Source organism: Pipistrellus kuhlii, unplaced genomic scaffold (assembly GCF_014108245.1).
Source record: "Pipistrellus kuhlii isolate mPipKuh1 unplaced genomic scaffold, mPipKuh1.p scaffold_m20_p_17, whole genome shotgun sequence".
NCBI lineage: Eukaryota > Metazoa > Chordata > Mammalia > Chiroptera > Vespertilionidae > Pipistrellus > Pipistrellus kuhlii.
Window position 1 is genome coordinate 20,043,295 of NW_023425482.1, and position 21,188 is coordinate 20,064,482.

At 51.4% G+C, this 21,188-nt stretch overlaps 1 protein-coding gene across 1 annotated transcript in view; it reads right to left on the reverse strand.

The window, feature by feature from the left end:
- Nucleotides 1-5,955: 5,955 nt before the first annotated feature.
- CDH3 (cadherin 3) overlaps nt 5,956-21,188 on the reverse strand; it is a 40,063-nt gene continuing 24,830 nt past the window's right edge. The window contains exons 8-16 of the mRNA XM_045582751.1: nt 20,873-21,001; nt 19,627-19,812; nt 18,330-18,571; nt 17,253-17,398; nt 16,041-16,265; nt 11,106-11,318; nt 10,350-10,480; nt 9,458-9,604; nt 5,956-6,810 (exon numbers count right to left, since the gene is read on the reverse strand). Coding sequence (XP_045438707.1) covers nt 6,601-6,810; nt 9,458-9,604; nt 10,350-10,480; nt 11,106-11,318; nt 16,041-16,265; nt 17,253-17,398; nt 18,330-18,571; nt 19,627-19,812; nt 20,873-21,001 — 1,629 coding nt within the window. The 3' untranslated portion in view covers nt 5,956-6,600. The remainder of the gene's footprint in view (nt 6,811-9,457; nt 9,605-10,349; nt 10,481-11,105; nt 11,319-16,040; nt 16,266-17,252; nt 17,399-18,329; nt 18,572-19,626; nt 19,813-20,872; nt 21,002-21,188) is intronic.

Here is a 21,188-nt window from a genome sequence, read left to right on the forward strand (position 1 = left end):
TAACTTTTAGTACGCAGATTAGCATGTAAGTCTTCTTATACTTTCTGGATGTACATTGGCTCTCCCCAAAGAAAGTGCATACTGTTTTAAAAGAACCTATGAGATAAAACACAGAACATGGATTTACCTTTTCCAGCTTCATTCTTCGAAGTACCGCCTTCCCTGTGCATGGCGTCCCTGAGGTCAACCCTTCACTAATCTTGACTCAAAATTGTTTCACTAAATGGACTCACTATTTAAAACTTACAGAAATGTACCTTAAATTCAAAACATGAACCATATTGTACATGGAAAAATCAGCGTCCTCTGTCATACTAGAAAAGTGAGTATAAAAACAATGACAACCGAACCATGTCATTACATCCTAGGCCTTCTTTCTCCGTTAAGGTCGTTAGAGACTGGCTAAGCACAAAAAGGAGGCGGACTCTCTCCGTGATGCAAGCAGAGCCCACAAGCTGACACTGGGCGATGCCTGAGGGAGGGAAGGGGGCCTGGGGGTACCTAGGGGGATGGCACAGCAGGCAGAGGGCACGGCAAGTGCAAAGGCCCTGAGGTGGGAGGCAGCCTGGACTGTCCTGAGAGGAACAGGAAGCTGACGGAGCCAGGACCAGGGTGTGAGTGAGAGAAGACAGCAGCAGCAGCAGATGAGGTCCCAGAGCAATGGGATCAGATCCTGCACGGACGTAGGGGACATTTAACGCTGCGATTTCGGTTTGGAGTGAAATTTTCGCACAAGGCGAGTCGGTAACTCGTGGAGGCTCTGATGATAATTGTAATCACTTGGCATCCTCTTCCCAGAATGCCTTGGCCATTGGGTCCCGGGGTGACACACGGAGGACTGCCCTGTCTTGCCCCATCAGCTGGTCCTGGTTTCCTGGGAGGCAGTGGGGACAGGAATGGGTGGAGCCCAGACCGAGCATTCCTGACCCCTCACCCCCTCTCAGTTCCCCTCAGGCCTGCCACACCCTGGCAGCCTGCTGGGCAGTGAGCTCATAAATGCTGAGGCAGCCGAGCGGACAGAGGGACGTGAGCTCCCAGCCCACCCCTAACTTGGAGAAGGCTTGATAGCAAGAAACAGCAACAACCATCGTAGCAGTTACCCCTATGGAGCCCTGACTGCTCACCAGGCACAGCTCTGAGTGCTTCTCACACATGATTGCACAGCCGCTCCCTTCAGCCCTTTGAGAGGTGCCGTCCTGAGGAAACTGAGGCTCAGAGGGGGTCGGGCTGGTGAGTCACCGTGTCTGCATCCTCTGTGGGCTCCCTCTTCGCCAGGCCTCTGTCCCACCAGACTTGGTTCCTCTCTGACAGGCTCTCCCTTCAGACAGGGCCCCTGAGAGAGGGAATCCTGCAGCGCCTGCCAGCCGGTTCCGCAGCCGCCTGCAGGCCCTGACAGGCCCGCTGCCTCCTCCTCGGGGGCTGAGGACGGAGCCGAGCCGAGAAGAATCAGGTTTCTCCAGCTCCGGGATGGGGCTGAGGCTCCTGAGTCAGGCCTTTTCTCAGGCCTTGCCCCGAACCGAGCCTCCAGCCCAGGCGGGGACGAGGCCCAGGACTGGGCACCCCGAGCCTCACCCTTTGCTTGTCTGATCTCATCTCCCACTGCACTCTGTCTCCTTCCGCTCCGGCCACACGGGTGTCCCTGCTACACCGCTGAGCCCCACCAAGCATGCTCCTGCCTCAGGCCTTTCCACTTGTCCCTGTGCCCAGACATAGGGGCACACTTGCTCCCCCAAACCCTCCAGTCTTTGTGCTTAAATGATACATTCTCAACAAGGCCTTCCCTGGAGCGCGCTGTGGGGGGCGGGCCTAAGCCAGAAGTCGGACATCCTGCCACTGTAGCTGCACTCGCCAGCTGTCAGCCCAGCTTCTGGCTGAGCAGTGCTCTCCCCTCCCAGCCCCTCCCACCCTGTGGGCGCGCACTGACCACCAGGGGCAGCTCCTGCATTGAGCACCTGCCTCCTGGTGGTCAGGGCGCATCGTAGTGACTTGTCATTCTGCCTATTATCTGATTTGCCTATTATCCTTTTATTATCTAGGATAGTAAAACGAGCCCATACTTGGAAATCAAGCGGACCTGAACCCCCAAACTGTCTGTCACTTCCTGGCTACGTATGGTCGTTAACTTCTCTGACCCTAAATTTCTACTCAAAAAGGGAAGCATACAACCTCTCTCCCCAGGGTTGTGAGTGGGAGAGTGTGTGTGTAACTCCTTCCGGGCATGTGAAGGGCACCACCTATAATTGGGTGTTACTGCCACCACCACCACCACACCACCGTCATCACCAGTGTCCAAGGTGGTTCCTGACACACAGCTGACTCTGGACCTGGGGTGTGGCAGCCACAGTGACTGTATTGTCTGGGGCTCCTTCCCTTCCAGCCATCTCTCCCTCTCTTGGTTGCCAAGTTGGGAGGCTCGCCAGCCATGCTGTGGTTCAGGTGGATGGTGCCCTCTGCTGGGCATGAGGGGAAGGGCCTGCAGGGAATGTATGGCTTAGGGTGGGTGTGAGAGTGGAGATAAAGGAGCTTACTGACCATCAGTCCCTCAACCACAGTAGCGATAACTACAACACCCACGCAGCACTTGTATGCCAGGCACCTTCGAAGCACTTTACGGATATTAACTCATTTATCACTCCATTTTCCAGATGAGAAAAGTGAGGCACAGAGGGGTAAAGTGATTTGTCTAAGGCGTCCTGCGTGGAAGTGCTGGGATTTGAACTGTGTCCTGAACCTCAGCTCCTTGGTGGATTGTTACAGTGGGAGGTAGGCTCTGCCTTCAGCCCCAAGGGAGCTGGCCCCATGGAGTTCCACCGAGTCTGGAACTGGACATAAGGGTGTGGGCTGTCAGAGCGGCTTCCCAGGTTGACTGACCTCTTTGGTACCAAAAAAAAAAAAAAAAAAAAAAAGTGTCAGGCCGAAACCAGTTTTGCTCAGTGGCTGGAGAGTTGGCCTAGGGACTGAAGGGACCCAGGTTCAATTTCGGTCAAGGGCATGTGCCTTGGTTGTGAGCAAATCCCCAGTGTGGGGTGTACGGAGGCAGCTGATCAATGTTTCTCTCTCATTGATGTTTCTCTCTATCCCTCTCCCTTCCTCTCTGTAAAATAATAATAATAAAAATTATATATTTAAGTGTCAGGTCAGCCACAAGGGAAAAGGCATGTGAGAAGTGAGGCCTGGGCCCAGCCCACCTCTGCCCTGCTAGAGGTCTTGGGAGAGACCACTTTCAGCACCTCTACCTTTTGCCACCTGAAAGATGGCAGGGGTAGCCTGGAGGCCGTTTTCAAAATGCTTTCAACTGGGGGGCTCTTAAGGAGCAAAATTGAGAGGAAGAGGCTATGAGGTGGGTCTCTGAGCACCCCAACTCCTTCCAGCTAAGTCACTTTACCTTTTTTGTGGGACTTGGGTTAAAAGTCTGTGGGATGAAGATGGGGGGTGTGGGGGCATTTAATAGGAGCCTGAGGGGTCCGACAGCACCAAGCCGTCAACCTAGATGGAATCCTCCATTCGGAATCAGGCAGCCTTGATCCCAACCAGGACCACGGTCTCTCCCACTCGACCCTAGTTGGTGGTGGAAGACTGGCTTTGAAGCATCTGCAGAGATGGATGCTCCAGGGAGTTTAACAGAGTCAAAGGCAAAAAAACAGAATCAATAAAGTCCATGGATGGTGGTGAGATTAAATCAATGCTCACACATCTAAACTGGATGCCTTAGAGACAATAAGGCAGTCTGCTTGTAGGTCCTGTTAGAAGATAGGTTGCAAAATTCCCATGGTAAGGTACAGGGAGAAAGATTGGAAGGATGCACTGCCAACTGTTGAACCACAAAATGTGAATAATGAATACTCAAGGTATAGAAAATCAATCATTCAGGTGGCCACTGGCAGATGGTCACACTGGTTCCAGTTGGCACCACTCGGAGTGGTTAGCACTGGTGACCTATGTTGACTTATTACAGGCCCCAAAGACTAGAAGGAAGATCCCATTTTGCAGATAAGAAGCAGGCCCAGAGAGAGAGTGACCTCAGGCCCAAGCCCTTCACAGAGTCCAGGCCTAGTCCTTCCGAATCGCCGAGGCTGGCGACCAGTTCCAACAACTCGGGGAATCTAGATGCACCCAGAGACCAGGCGAGGCTAGGAAAGGCCGCTTTTCCTCCTCGACCCCCTGCAAAAATCTCAGGGGAGGATGGCCAGCCCCAACAGTGGCTGTTTGGTCTTAGGATTAGTCTCCGCTGAAGATAGGGTTTCAGGCTTTATTCAGGCTTCCCGGAGAGGAGTTGAAGATAAGGGGCAGCAGGTGTTTGCTGGCTGAGACACCTAATCCTCCCAAACAACCTTATCAGCAAAAGCAGCCAGGCCCTGGTGGAGGGGGATCTGAGGCCGCAGGAGCCAAAGGCAGCAGCTAAGGGAGAGGCAGGGAGCGGCCTTGACTGTGGGCCAGGGCGCCGAGGACCAAGGACGACGAGTGAGGTTTCTTACCGTATTTCTCTTCTCACTTCCCCAGCCAGGGTCTGGGTCTGAGGCTTCCGTGCACCCTCAGCCTCGTCCTGCAGAGCCTTGGCCCTGACCTCGCGCCTGCATCAGAACAACCTGGAAGGCTTGTTAAAGCAGCGGGCAGGGTCCTGCCTGCCGTTTGATTCTGCAGGTGACGCGGCTGCCGGGGGCCCGGGGCCTGCACTGTGAGGACCCCTGCTTTGCAGAGGGTCCCTCTTGCGGGAAGGAAACATTTATTTCCACGTCAGCCACCTTTTCAGCTTCACTCCAGAGTCTATCCTGTCTGTTCGTTGCAAAGAAAACATTGACATTTTGCTTGAACAAAGGCCCCTCGTGCATGGTTCTCGGCCTGCTGCCTCTTCAGGCCTATCCCTGCAGCCGTGCCTGGGCGCTGTCAGCAGTGTTCGATTTCGGTGACATGCGGAGCGAGCTCTCTTTCTGTCTGGCTTGATTTTGAGGATGATCAGGCGTCATTTGAAAGAAATACAATAAGGCTATTCTCCAAAGGAGGAAAATCCCCTCGGAGGGTGATTGCAAGGATGGATTTAAAAAGAAATCATTGCAGTCGAAACCGGTTTGGCTCAGTGGATAAGAGCGTTGGCCTGCGGACCGAAAGGTCCCAGGTTTGATTCCGGTCGGGGGCATGTAACCCTTGGTTGTGGGCACATCCCCAGTAGGGGGTGTGCCAGAGGCAGCTGATCGATGATTCTCTCTCATCGATGTTTCTAACTCTCTATCCCTCTCTCTTCCTCTCTGTAAAAAAATCAATAAAAAAAAAATATATATTTTTAAAAAGAAATCACTGGAGGTAAATGCTGTCCAGGCCTAAAAAGGGACTAACTGGTAGCCGTTACCAGTGAACACAAGCAGCACCTTGTGCCATACATGAATTCACTTACCTCATAGGACCACCTCGTCTTATGCATGAAACACCTGCGGCAGGCAGAGGTTAAGTGATGCTAGGAAGTAGCACAACCCCCCCCCCCACACACACACACACACACACACATCCAACCCGTCTCTCAACAGAGCTCGCTCCGCATGTCACCGAAATCGAACACTGCTGACAGCGCCCAGGCACGGCTGCAGGGATAGGCCTGAAGAGGCAGTGGAGAAAATCACGCGGAACATCGCCCCATAAGAAATGATGTCCCTGCAGCCCTGGTGGGGCTCAGCTCAGGGGTCAGGAGGTCAACTGGTCCTCACACAGACGGGAGGCGGAGCCCACAGGGAGGAGAGCAGGTTCGTCCCACCTGGGCCTGTTCAAGGGACCCTGAGTTTCCTCTACAAAGTGGGGGAAGCCGTGGTGACGCCTGCGGGGTTAAGAGCGCTCCCTCCTCTCCCACAGCTCTGAGAAGCCTACAGACCGCTGGACTTTACACTGGATTGGACACTTAAGCGGGTGAGTGGTAGGCGAATGTGAATCAATAAAAACGACTTTAAAAAGGAGTTCGCTCCCCTGACACCTCTGGGAAAGTTCCTTTAATAAAAAAAAGTTCTAGTACATTTGCCCGATGGTATCACCCTTCGTCTTACAGCACTCCACGGGGAAAATAAAAATAAAGGGCCAGCTAGACACGCTCGGTATAAAAAACGCAGCAATCCATTCCGACTAGGAGGCCTCAGGCCTGGAGATCGAAGAGAAACGGGTGAGGCCGAGAGCCCAGCAGCTCTGGGCTGGGCTCTGAGGGCTCCGGGGGACTGCTGAGGACCCGCCTCTAACTTCTTAAAAATAGCATTAAAAAAAAACACAAACAACAAAAAAACCCGACGTGTAAAAAAGAGGCCTCTTCCTACGGAGAAAGGTCCATTCCAGAGAGAACGGCATCTTGGGGCGTCGGGACACAGGCTGAGCATCTCACGGCAGGGAGGAGACTCCCGAAAATCCAGCCTCCACGAGGCTTCAGTGCTGGAGTCCAAAGGCCCACGTCGGAAAGCCTGAGAATCAACCCGTCTGCGGTCAGCCCCGAGGCCTCTTCCCTCCGAGCTGCTCAGGCCCCTTCTCGGCAGCTCAGAGTCCTTGGCTGAGGGTGGGGTGGGGACCGGGCCCCTCTGAAGATGCAGCTGAGCCTGCCGGTCAGTCCCGGGCCCCGCCGGCCCGGACGGGCGCCTAGTCTTCCTGGCCAGCCCCGTACATGTCCGCCAGCTTCTTGAAGCGGCTGCCCCACTCGTTCAGGTAGTCATAGTCTTGGTCCTGGTCAGAGGCCGAGGAGGTGAGGGAGCTCAGCGAGGGAGCCTCGGAGCCGCAGCCCTCGTAGTCGAACACCAACAGGGAGTCGTAGGGCGGGGCTGTGGGGTCCGTGTTGGCCGCCTTCAGGTTCTGTGGCGACAGAGAGCAGGAGGTTAAGAGCCGCGGGATCCCGCACTGGGCAGCTGCGAGAACTCAGGCAAGTTGGTTCAGTGGGCTGAGCCTGCATCTCCTGACTTGTGAAGCCTCTTCTCCCCTCCCTGAGGTTTTGAAGGCTGACATGAAATCATGCAATGAGCTCAGCACGGGGCCGGACACCCAGCAAGTGCTCGGTGCGACAGGCCGGCGGTGGGGGCCGGGACTCTGACTTCACACGCTATCCTGCGATGTTAGTGCTTTCACCTCCCTCTGCTGCTTTTCCCGTCTCTGAGATGGGGAGACTTCGTATGGTTAGAGCAGTGGTCGGCAAACTCATTAGTCTACAGAGCCAAATATCAACAGTGCAACGACTGAAAAATCTTTGGAGAGCCAAATTTTTAAAACTTAAACTTCTTCTAATGCCACTTCTTCCAAATAGACTCGCCCAGAGCCACACTCAAGGGGCCAACGAGCCACATGTGGCTTGAGAGCCGCAGTTTGCCAACCACGGAGTTAGAGGAATAAATGAATATCTGTAAAGTGCTTACTGAATAGTACCTGGCATAATAATGAAACACCATTTCCTTATTTGTAAAATGAGGAAAATGATGGGATTCCTACCCTACAGAGTTGTCATAAGAGGGTTAAAGGAGATACTATTTGCTAACTGTCCAACGCACAGAGAAATTCTAGAAACCGACTTAATCTATTGGAGGGAAAAGCTGCAGATATTTAGCTCTGAGGTATCTTCTCAAACCCACCACTCCACGTATTTTTCCCCAGACACTTTTGTTTTAGCACGGCACTCTCAAACATGCTCAGGCTAATCCCTCAAAGCAGAACGTGTAGCTGCCTTTTATGCAGACGAGAAGACTGAGCCAGAAGGGGTCAAAGCCAGGGTGAGGTATCCTGACCGCCCCTGAGCCCTTTGCCCACTGCTACTTCCTCAAACACCCCAATCCACGAACCCATCCATCCACCCACCCACCCATCTACCCACCCACCCATCCACCCATCCATCTACCCACCCACCCACCCTCCCACCCACCCACCCATCCACCCATCCATCTACCCACCCATCCACCCATCCATCCATCTACCCACCCACCCACCCACCCTTCCTATTAAAAACCTCCATTTACTGATTGTTACGAGGTACCAAGCTCATATCATCTACCTCCTATGTACCTAGTTCAGTGGTTCTTACAATCCTGGGGGCCAAAGCTATCAGAGCCTATAAAAACAGACGCCTGTGTCCCTGGCATTGATATTTTTCAAAATTCTTCAAATGTGTGACTAGAGTTAAGAACACTGGAGGCACTCAGTACTAGCAACAATAGTACTGAGTGCCCGGCCAGTGGTTCCCAAACTTAAATTACCTGGGAGCCTTTAAAACATCCCAACGCCCAGGTATTATCCAGGGCAGTTAAATCACAACCTTGGGGGGTGGAGTGAGTCTGAGGCATCCGTTTTTGACATCCCCAGGAGATTGCAATGGGAGGGCAGCAGGTGCTTATGCATCCAATCCTTAAAGCAACCTGTAACACAGGTCCCAACCCCACTCCACACCAGGACCTCCTGGCACCTTTAGGAATCCAAATTCAGGTTCCCTGGCTCCAGAGTTTTTTTTCCCTAACAACCACTATACAGGGTAGGGCAAAAGTAGGCTTACAGTTGTTCATATGGAAAATAATAGAATCCTATATAATAAAAGCCCAATATGCTAAGTGTACGGTCATCTAGATGGCTGTTCAACCAACATATTAATGATATGCTAAGGTTGCTCAACCACTCGCTATGATGTGCACTGACCACCAGGGGGCAGATGCTATGATGTTCCTCCTGGTAGGGGTCCAGCTGATCAGGACCAAGTGAGATGGGCTGGACACCCTTTGGAGCCTTTCCGCAGTCCCTTCCAAGCTTGTCAACCTCCCACATCCCTCCCTGACCCTGATCATGCATGGGTGTGGTCCCTCAGCCTGACCTGTGTCCTCTTGCAATCTGGGACCCCTGGGGGATGTCAGAGAGCCAGTTTCAGTTCAAAGCTATGACACACACTGACCACCACGGGGTAGATGCTCAATGTAGGAGCTGCCCCCTAGTGGTCAGAGTGCTCCTACAGGGGGAGCACTGCTTAGCCTGTAGCTGGGCAAGCACAGTGGCAGAGGCAGGAGCAGGCCTAAGCCATCAGTAGGACATCCCCCAGGGCTCCCAGACTGCCAGAGGGTGCAGGACGGGCTGAGGGGGACGCCCCCCTCCCCCGCCCAGTGCACAAATTTTGTGCACTGGGCCTCTAGTAATTAATAAGAATATAAGAATAAACTATTTTGTGTACACAAAACCGTAAACCAACTTTTGCCCTACCCTGTATTTGTTGAATAAATTATTCCTAATCCATTCTTTACCACTCTACAAGCTAGGGTTTCAGAAAGCAGGAAATAGAAGCCCAGAAGTTACTCAAAGGTGCCAGAGAGGTCACACAGCTGGTTGGTTGTGTGACCTCTTTGGCACCTTTGAGTAAACTGGTTGGTGGTGAAGGCAGGATTTGAACTACAGAGTCACAACTCTGTGGTCCATGCTCTTTCCCCTGTGCCACTGGAGCCTGAGTATAAGGCTGCCCTAGGCTGCCCCCATGCCTCACCTCAGTGATGAAGTTGCCGATTTCATCGGGGTTGGCTGGTCGCTGGCGGTACATGGGTGTGGGGATAAAGGCTGGCGCCACATCGTTGCGGAGAACAACCTTGGGCCGGGCCTCCAGACCCCGGTGGAGTTGGGTGATGTCATAGTCCTTTGAGAAAGGAGAGCATGAGATTGAGAAGGACTCTCCTGCTCCCCCACCATCTACATTTCACCCCATTTTGCTCCCAGTTGGATGATCTGGTTCATGGGTAGGTCTTTTGGTTTTTAAAAAAAATATATTTTATTGATCCTTCACAGAGAATAAGGGAGAGGGAGAGAGAGTCAGGAACATCGATCAGAGAGAAACACTGATCAGCTGCCTCCTACACTCCCCCTACTGGGGACGTGCCTGAAACCAAGGTATATGCTCTTGACCGGAATCGAACCTGGGACCCTTGAGTCTGCAGGCCAATGCTCCATCCACTGAGCCAAACCAGTCAGGGCCATGGGTAGGTCTTAGAAGACAGAAATGTCTGTGCTTTCTGAAAGCCCTAGTCTCCACGTCCCCTCTCTCATATTAAGTGCAGGCTGAAGGTCACCTTGACCAGGGCCAAAAAGACTATAGCAATGGACCCGATACCCTCTCAGAGGAGTTGGGTGGTCGGTCCTGCATGAAGATTAACGCTTTAGGCAAGGGGTGGGGAACGTCTAGTCATTTGGTCTGGCCCTGCTGAGGTGTGAGGAGTGAGTTAATTAAATGTCTGACCAGATATACCAGGCTAATTTTTAAGTTGATAATTTTGTATGGCCAGAGAAGTTATCAATGTCAGGCCAGGGCCTGGTCAATGTAGCTAAGTAACATGGTTAGCTGGCTGACTTACCCACCCTACACCTCAGCCCTCCCAATGTCCTACCTGGTCCTCCTCGCCGCCGCCTTCCTCGCCATAATAGAACACGTTGTCACGGGTGTCGTCTTCTGGGAGCAGAAGGGGTTCCTTGACCTTCTGCTTCTTTCTCACCAGCAAGAGGAGCAGTACCAGGAGGACTGGAAGGGTGGGGAAGTGTGAATATTCACACCCCCCCCCCCACAACCACACAGGACCCCCAAACTCTCAGAGCCCCATCTACTTTTAGGTCTCTCCACTCAGTAGCCAGAGTTTAACACACTTTGGTCACTCCCTTGCACCCAGGAACACCTGTAACTCAGCAAGGTGCACAGGATTTGGCCCTGGTCTGCTCCCATCCCTCCCTCTCCCTGGCCCAGGTCTAGTCCCAGTGGCCTCCTGGGAGTTCCTTAACTCAGAACCTTCCTCTGGGCTTTCCCCTTGCCTGGAACACTCTCTATGCACCTGCATGGCTCTCGCCCTTCAGGTCTCAGCTCAAGGTCACCTCCCCCTGGCAGCACTGTGACTTCATCCCCATCTATAATTCTGTATCCATTTATTGTCAGCCTTCCCTTATTAAGGGTACTGGTCTTAGGAAATTCTCCTTTGTAGGGATGGGATTCTTCTAGCTGATGTTACTCTTCTACTGACTGAATGACACTCCTGGAATCCAGAGCGTTAAGGAAGAGATGGGCAATGCTGGTGGCCCTTAGTCCCAGGAGTTCAGTGTAGAATCAGGTTTCCTAACCACCCCGTCCTCAGAGCGAGAAGGGCACCGGCACTCACACAGCAGAGCCAGGATGGCCCCCAGGATGGGGAGCAGGAGGAACCCCCCCTTCCAGCGTTCGGGGCAGGACTTTTCCGCGTGGCCGAGGCAGTCACACACGGTGGCCTTGATCACTGCCAGCTGCTGCTTGTTGCCGCGGTCGGACAGCGAAAGGTGCACGTCGTAGGTGTCTTGCTTTAGGAACTTCTTCAGTGACAAGGCCACTGCGTCTCCTGGAGTGGACAGACAATCGATTCACCTCGGGAAGCCATGAATGGAACAGAGCATACGATGAAGGAGGTTTGAGGCAAGAGCCTCTCTATATCTGGGTGACAAGGAAAAATATCCCCAAAGCACAGTCTGACCACGTGTTAAAAATTGGTATCAGGCCCGGGCCAGTAGAGTTCAGTTAGGTGTCATCCCATATATCAAAAGGTTGCTGGTCAAGGCACACGCCTGGGTTGTGGGCTCCATCTCCCATGGGGAGTGTGCAGGAGGCAGCCGGTCAATATTTAGGATGTTCACTCCCATATGGAAGTTTCTCCTCTCCCTCTCTCTCTCTCTCTGAAAGTCAATAAAATATCTTTACAATTTTTTACTACATGGCCAAAGTCAAATTCACCATCATGGTAAGGATTATTGGGGCAGGGAAAAAAACAAAAACAACTTATATTAAAAAACACACACAATAATCACAGTATTTTTAAAATACGATGTTTTTTTAAAAGTTTTGTCATGCAGAGCCAGTCATTTCTTAGCACCATTAGCTACTAGACCAGCAGTCGCCAACCGGTGGTCCGTGAGGTCCGAAAGGTTGGCGACCGCTATAGACTGTTCTTTGCCTCAAAAACAACACTGTTCTTGCCAGGAGACAGCTAACCTCATGCTTTCTTTTTTCATCATCACCTGAGGATATATTTAAAATTGATTTTTGAAAGAGAGAGGAAGAAAGAGTAAGAGAAACATCGACATGAAAAACATTGACTGGTTGCTTCCATATGCACCCCAATCGGGGATTGAACACACACCCTAGGTATGTACCCTGACTTGGAATTGAACCCACAACCTTTTGGTGTACAGGATGGTGCTCCAACCAACTGAGCCACCAGGCCAGGGCTAACCTAATATTTCAATAGTCAGGTTAACTGGCCACTGGTTTTCCTATTTGAAAGTTCATCACCATTTACTACTGCATTTTGCTTTTGCATTAGTAAACACAATGTTTACACCCCAACTTTATGATAGCATTTCAATATCCCACGCACTGATATTCCCAAGAAGCATTGATTATTAATTTTTATTAATAATAAAAATTATTAATAAATACAGCCAGGGGCATCTCTGAGAAAAGATCTTCAGTTTAGAGGCAAGTTTCTCGGGGAGAGAGCTACTTAAGCTTGGGTGGGACTATTTTCCTCTCTGATCTGCCTAACGACATGTTATGTCACCAAGTCGTGTTCAAATGAACACGACTTGGTGACATAACATGTCGTTAGGCAGATCAGAGAGGACACTGATCTGTGTTATACCTGCACACAAGTCAGGGTTGCTGGAAATAAGGCTGCAATGGGCCCTGAGCTAACTGGCCTCCAAAAGCCCAAGGTGGGTGGCAGGCTAACCACAGAGCTCGGTGCAGCCTGCAGAAGGGGCATTATTCTGGGGAGACTGTGGGGCAATCCTAGAGCGTGGAGAGAGGCTAATGTTTGCAGGTGAGAAATACAGCCAGGGGCATCTCTGAGAAAAGATCTTCAGTTTAGAGGCAAGTTTCTCGGGGAGAGAGCTACTTAAGCTTGGGTGGGACTATTTTCCATCATGCAGGACTTCCCCAAGCAGGACAGATCCTCCCCACTCAATGCCATGGTATTTCCCAATCTTTGGGACAATAAGAAACAGCCCCACATTTCCAGCTCACCTGCCCTTAGGCGTGCTGGCCTATGTCAGCACTGACCTCCAGCCATGTTCAGTGCAGAGCCTCTGCACACTCAGTGGGCCCCTCTTAGTAAAAAGGCCGGAAGGGAGAATCACCCAGTGCCCATTTGGCAGTGGCAGGGTGAGTTCTGCAGGCTGAACGTCTGGTCTGCCGTGTAGAGGGGCCGTGTGGGATATTTCACCAACATCTCTATCCCCATGCTGTTCCCGGAGGGCCGATTTCTCTGTTGATGGCAGTGGCCGTGGTGATTAAGTTGACACTTACTATGTACCAAGCCCAGCTCTAATCCTCACTGTAACTTGGAGGCAGGTATTGCTCTCCCCCTTGGACAAATGCAGGGACTGAAGCTTAGGGAGGTCAAGTAACCAGCTCGAGGTCACACTGGGTCACATCTGAGTTAATTCCCCTGACGGGGACAAGATCGGGTCAAAAAACTAAGTTAAAACTAAGTTAAAACCAATACCATTATCAGGTGCTGGTAGCGTTGGGCTTTGACCATAATGCTCACACCTGACAGAGCCAGAGCGGATCTGTTGGGAAGTCGCGGTGGTGAAGACGGCCGTGGGCATCTACCGAGCACCGCCGTGCCAGACCAGATGCTTTCCACATAACCACTTACTCAACCTCCAGCGTAACGGGAGAAGCAGGTTCAGTGACTGGCACCATTTTACAGAGAGGGGAAGCGAGGCTCAGTAACTTGCCCACAATCACAAAGCTAGTAAATGGAGGAGTCAGGTCTGGGACCAGGGCCTTGTGGCTTCAGAGTCCACATTCTCTAAACAACATGGTCAGGTCAGGGAGGGGAAAATGTCTTCTAGGCCACAAGGGGGTGACAGGAGACCAATTTGGGCTCCCCAAAGAGAAGGTGCTGGGTATATACGCCCAAATCACAGGAATCACAAAAATGAGGCAATGTGGCCAAAACCGGTTTGGCTCAGTGGATAGAGCATGGGCCTGCGGACTGAAAGATCCCAGATTCGATTCCAGTCAGGGGCATGTACCTTGGTTGCAGGCACATCCCCATTAGGGGATATGCAAGAGGCAGCTGATCGATGATTCTCTCATTGATGTTTCTAACTCTCTGTCCCTCTCTCTTCCTCTCTGTAAGAAATCAATAAAGTATATATATTTTTTTTAAATGAGCCAATGTGGGCGTCTGAAGCAGGTGGACAGTCCTCTCTGCACTGGGATCAGCAGCAGTGATGGACCCTGGGCATCTGGTTTCATTGGAGCAGAAGGCAGAGCCTGAAGTACTAGTTCCCAGACACCAGAGAACCGACTTCTCTCCTGGGGGATCTTGGCCCCAAGAGGAAGAGGAGGACATTTTTTAAAATATACTTTCTTTCTTGATTTCAGAGAGGAGGAGAGAGGGAGAAAGAGATAGGAACAACAACGATGAGAAAGAATCATTGACTGGCTGCCTCCTGCATACTCCACAAGACTGGGGATCAAGCCCACAACCTGGGCATGTGCCTGACCGGGAATCAAACCATGACTTCCTGGTTCTTAGGTTATTGCTCAACCGCTGACCATGCCGGCCAGGCAAGAAGAGAACATTTTACGAGAGTGATGCAGACCCTGGCCAGGGTCTCAATTGGTTGAGTGTTGTCTCAGACACCAAAAAGCTGATGATTTGATTCCGGGTCAGGGTACATACACAGGTTTTGCGTTTAATCCCTGCGCATGTGGGAGGCAAACGATCAATGTTTCTCACATTAATGTTTCTCTCTCTCTCTCCCTTTCCTTTTTTCTCTCCCTAAAAAAAAAATAAATGAAAAAAAAGTATTTTAAAAAATACTGAAACCTTAAAAAAAAGAAAAGGGAAAGTGGTGAAATGTTTCTCCAGGGCCCTTGTTGGCACTTGAGGCTGGATCCTCCTCCCTCATGCACCCGGGGTCACCACCCATTTGATACTAGTGAAGCCTGCTGGGACCGGTTTGGCTCAGTGGATAGAGCGTCGGCCTGTGGACTGAAAGGTCCCGGGTTCAATTCCGGTCAAGGGCATGTACCTTAGTTGCAGGCACATCCCCAGTAGGGGGTGTGCAAGAGGCAGCTGATCGATGATTCTCTCTCATCAATGTTTCTAACTCTCCATCCCTCTCTCTTCCTCTCTGTGAAAAATCAATAAAATATATTAAAAAAAAAAAAATACTAGTGAAGCCCCTCTTCATGCCCATGGCAAATAAAATATTGCTGAAGGCCGAGAAGCTACAGGGTGTCAGAGAGAGAAAGGACAGAGGCGATGGGGGGGAGGGGGGCGGAGAAGCATGGGCTCTGGCTTCAATCTCTATTGCTCACTCACTCTGGGCCCTTGGGCATGCTATTCAGCCTCTCTGAGTCTCACTTCTCATCTGTAAATAGGGAGAAAAAATACTGACCACAGAGGTAGTAGAAATATTAAATGAGGAAAAAGACAAAAACCATCTTGCATATCACCAGGGTTCAATAGATGGGAGGCAGCAGAGGATTAGGGTAAATCAGTCTGCCTGATTCAAACCCTGGTGCCATCCATTTCTAGCCATGGAGCCTCTAGCAAGGTATTTAAACTTCTGTAAGCCTTGGTCTCCCCATCTGTAAAATGGGTGTGCACACGTGTGTATGCGGTATTAGTACCTTCTTCACAGGATTGTTGTGAGGATTTAAAAATCTAATCTACACAAAGCATTTGAAGTGGTGTTTAGCGCCGAGTAAGCACGCTCAGTGCTCTTTAGCTGTTATCATGGCATTGGGACCCTGACTCACATGACATGGAGAAAGTCACACACACACACACACACACACACACACATCCCGTCTGCTTGTTTTTCAATCTACTCAGTAAGGAAGTCAGGGAACAAATGGTCTGTAGGGCTCCTGTAGAATTCCAAAGGCTCCTGATAGGTCAATCATTAGCCTTGGATTGATGTTCTCGAGACCATTACCTCTGTGGCCCACAAGATGCTCCGTGGGCGTGTGTGCAGGGTCCTGGTATGGGGCAAACCCGCCCAGCAGAGCTGGCAGCCGCCTGCCACCCTCACTCGGTTACCTTGCTCATTGACCTTGGCCGTCCAGTAGATGTCCGAGTCCTGTGTGAGCTGGGCCTTGAAAGGGGAGGTGTGCGGGGACTGGTCCTTGTCCGTGATGTTCAGCACTTGGGGCACGGGGCTCTGGTTGCAGATGGTGATCTCTCGGGGCTCAGGGACAGGGCCGTGGTCGTTGACGTCCACCAGTGTTAGCAGGAGGGTCCCCGTGCCAGTGGCGGGAGGGCTCCCTGTTCATAATGACACGTATGATCCTTCTCAGCATGTGCCCTTGGTTGGGTTGGTGAATCAATGTGAAGCTCCCCTATGACCTACCCCAGGGGTCGGCAAACTCATTAGTCAGCAGAGCCAAATAGCAACAGTACAACGACTGAAGTTTCTTTTAAGAGCCACATTTTTTAAACTTAAACTTCTTCTAACACCACTTCTTCCAAATAGACTCGCCCAGGCCATGATATTTTGTGGAAGAGCCACACTCAAGGGGCCAAAGAGCCGCATGTGGCTCTCGAGCCGCAGTTTGCTGACCTAGTCAGCCTCAGGGAGGGGTCCTGCCACTGCCCGGCTGTAGCCTCTGAAGACCCTCCATACACTAGCTTCACTGTAGCTCAAACCAGCGATGGCGGATACAAGGCCATGCGCCAGCATTCCCCTTGTGTGTCCACAGCAGATATTCCTAACTGACCGCAGCGTAGAAATGCAGCCACTTCCTCCAGACAGCCAGCAGCACTCTGTCACAAAGCAAAACCTACTGGCCGCCTCCGGGCTAATGCAGCTTCCTCCCAGACCTCTCCCCTGCCCCCAGGCCTCCGTTTACTCACTGTGGGTCACACAGAGATGACAATCGCATCATAACCCCCACCCTGCCGTGGTGTGACATCGCTGATCAAGCATGGCACTTCCAGGCAGCCCCTCTCCATTAATCCGGGGGACACGGACAGGCCAATCAGGGCTTAGTGAACCACAAACTTAGGCTTCAGGATATCTCCTAACTCAGGTTTTAGGGAAATCAGAACCATGGCCAGCCACCCAAGGACCAGTCTTCAAAACACTCCTCTGAAGGACCCCTTCGGACCCCTTGCTAACACTCCCTGACATACACACACACACACACACACACACACACACACACCATACGCCCGCTATGGAGGGGCCATGCAGTGTCATGTGACCTGGGAACCATAGGCGCCCATGAGGAGGGGCTGGGAGGAAGCTCTCACCATCGTCCGTGGCCAAGACCATGACTTCGTAGACGTTGTTCCTCACGAACCGCTCATCCTCGCGGTCCAGGACTCCCGCGGCAGTGACCTGCCCGCTGTCCGGGTCCATCGCCAGCCACCCTGCTGGGTCCCTCAGGATGTGGTAGCTGGAGTGGAAAAGTCGAGAGAAGAGTCACACACAGAACACTCAGAATTCTGGTGTCATCATTCAAAGCGTCCTCATGCCAACTAGCAGACGGTGTCCTGGACACAGGGGTGCAGGATGGTGCAGAGAAGGCAGTCAGGGCCTTCCTTAAATGGAAACCTGAGCAGCAGGTGGGGGGCCAGCAAGGAAATGTGAGAAGGAGCAGGAACCCTGCCCAGAGTCTTTAGCCTTGGGGAGGATGGGAAGAGGAGCGGCGAGATGTTCAAAATATTTTGCCATCTTTACAGTGATAAGAACAAATACTGGGCATAATAAACAGCCATCCAGAAGGTTCAAAATACTTAACCATCTTTAGGGCAATGACAACTAATACTGGCCATAATAAACAACTGTCCAAAAGGTTCAAAATATTTCACAATCTTTACGGCAATAACAACAAATACTGGCCTTAATAAACAACTGTCTGGGAGACTTAAAATATTTCACAATCTTTACGGCAATAACAACAAATACTGGCTATAATAAACAACTGTCCAGAAGGTTCAAAATATTTCATAGTTTTTTTTTTGTTTGTTTGGTGTTTTTGTGTTTTGTTTTGTTTTGTTTTTAATTTCAGAGAGGGAGAGAGAAAAACATCATTGATGAGAATCATTGACTGGCTGCCTCCTGCATGCCCCACACTGGGGATTGAGCCTGCAACCCGACCAGGAATCAAACCATGACTTCCAGGTTCATAAGACGATGACGATGCTCAACCATTGAGCCACGCGGGTGGGGCAAAATATTTCACAATCTTTACAGCAATGAGAACGAATACTGGCCGTAACAAACAACCATCCAGAAGGTTCAAAATATTTTGCAACTTTTCCGGCAATGAGAACGAACACTCCTCCCAGTGCATCTGGAGGAATGTGAGCCCAGCGGCTGCATACCTGACCCTCTGACTCCCCCTGTCCGGGTCCTGCGCAGTGTAGGTGCAGACCGGCTCCCCAGCAGAGATGTCCTCCTGGACCTCAACGGCATTGGAGGGCGGGACGAACACGGGTGCCTCATTCACATCCTCCACGTGGACCACCACGGTGGCCGTGGAGGTCGGGAGCTTCACCGCGAAGGGAGCCTCGTTGGTCACTTCAATGTACAGTGTGTGCTGGTTTTGGGCCTCAAAATCCAAGCCCTGAGAGGGAAGAAGGAGGTCCTGAGCTGCCATTTTATGAGGAGGCCCCATGCCAAGCTGGGATGTCGGAAGGAAGGGCCCACCCCACTGCCTCTTCCCTACCCATAAAGCCACCGGCACTTCCTGAGTGGCAGCTAGAGGGGCCTCTCAGACCACCCCACCGCCCCAGAACTGGTCCCCAATGGGGTGGTGCCGCCCCCTCGCAGGCACTGTCACAAACTCCTGAAGGCATTTCCCTCTGTCATAATGACTGAGGATACCACTGGTATTGACAGGCTGAGGCAGGGACACAAAGAACTGTCCCATGTCCATGTGACTTGACAACATTCCGCTGGACATTTGTGTATTCTTGGGTGTGAGAAATCTGTTTACAATTGCAATTTAGAATATGTTTTATGTAAACAAACAAACAAACACTTTTTGGTGTGGTTTGAATATATACTGAATTTTCTAGGAATGGAACTTCTGAGGGGGAATTTTAATTTGATTTGTTCAGGCCTTTCCCGAGAGTTGTTTATTTGTTGTTCTGGGGAAAAACATTAATAATACCACTTGTGTTGTGAGCTGCTTGAATGAGCCAATATTCATTACATTTGAATACTACAAAGATACAAAAGAAATCAAAGAAAGATCAGTCCCATCTCCTTAAAGCACCCATTTTATTTATATAGTAGTAAAGATAGCAAACTACTAAGTAATTTAGAACACTTTTACTACCCAATCACCTAGATATGGATTAAGTACGAAATTAGCAAGAATTCTAATAAGACAGAGACCCGCTGTGCAGACTGACTGAGGACAGCCAATGGACACTGGGAAATGAGTGGAGGGGCTCCACTGACTGCTTTGATTTGATTTGATCCCTGGTTAAGATTTAGTATGAAAGAAGGAATTCCGCCACAGAAAAGGGATGGGAACGCGTCGGAAGCCACAGGCCTGGTGTGCACTCTGACAAAAGAAGGGTCCGAGGCACGTGTCCCCAGGCAGGTGTCACCTTGAAGCTGCAGGCCTGACTGTCCCCAGTGTGGCCCTGGTCTAACGCCCAACGGACTCACCTTCTTGGTTGTCAGGATACCCTGGTTGCTCTCGGGGTGGGTGGTGATGGTAAAATGGTCCCCACTGTCACCATCCAAGATGCGGTAGGTGGCACGCCATGCCGGTGAGTTGGGGGCGTCCAGATCAGTCACTGTCAGCCTCTGGGCCTCATGGCCCACCGCGTTCTCGGGCACACGAGCCTCATACTGTCAGTGGGAAAGTACAGCAGTCAGAGCAGATTCCGACACTCAGAGAGGCTGTTCCATTCTGCTCCTGCTGTGAATCCTCCATCCAGCTCTGGGGAGGCCTCACGCCTCCTACCCTTTCTGGGACCACCCGACTCAGTCACCAGGGTTCTGGGGCACACAGAGAGGCAGCCTCCCAGCTGCTGGGACAGACCACGGCAATCTCGGGCCTGCTTCTCCTATACCCGGGGGCCTGATACTCCAGGAATCTCACCGGTCTGGGTGCCCAACCCCCTCCAAGGGTAACCACCTATGTAGTTGAGAGCAGGAAGGCATAAGTGCTCTGGGGCAAGGACCGGGATCTTTTTTTTTTTTTTTTTTAATATATTTTATTGATTTTTTTACAGAGAGGAAGGGAGAGGGATAGATAGTTAGAAATATCGATGAGAGAGAATTATCAATCAGCTGCCTCCTGAACACTCCCTACTGAGGCTGTGCCCACAACCAAGGTACATGCCCTTGACCGAAATCGAACCTGGGACCTTTCAGTCCGCAGGCCAACGCTCTATCCACTGAGCCAAACCGGTTTCGGCAGGACCAGGATCTCTTTTGGAAGTTTTAGAACAGATGACAAAGACTAAGAAGTCAACTGCTCAGAACAATTTTTAATCAGCCTTAAGTAATGTTAGCAGCCAAAGCTGCCTCAAGACAGAAGGGGGTTAGGTGTCGTCTCGACTGGCCCCGAGTTCTGTCACTGGAATGCACAAGCATTCACTGTGTGGACGGGTAAATTAGAAATGTTCTTATCATCAAAGATTTTCATACACCGGGGGTTGAGTTACACAGATTATTTAAAACTCAGAACTATGCAGCGGGTATTGTCATGACCCCCATTTCTCAGATTGGGAAATGGAGCACAGAGAGGTTAGGAAGTTTGCCTGAGGGCACACTGCTCGTCGGTGGTGGGGCTGGAATTGAAGCATCATTAAGCTGGTTCTGGAGTTTCATTAGAAAGGAAACCCTCGTCCTTCATTTCTGATGCGGGAAGGTAGGGAGGGAGGGAGGGAGGGAGGGACATTACCTTCTGGGGATCAAACACGGGAGCGTTGTCATTGGCGTCGAGGACTTCCACGATGGCCACCGCCGTGGTGGTGGAGCCTTCGCCGTCCAGGTCGGTGGCCTGGACGGTCAGCGTGTACTGAGGGACTTTCTGGGGAGGAGAGGAGAGTGGAGGCCCCTGAGAGCGCAGCCTTGGGAGAAGGCGGCGGAAGGCGGAGGAATGTTTCTCCCTCTCACAGTGTTCCCTCGACTCCTCGACCCGCCGCCCAAAAGAACAGGAGCAAAGGGTGGAAGGGGAGGGAAACTGGCCATACAAGCGGCATCCCGGGGCCTGAAGC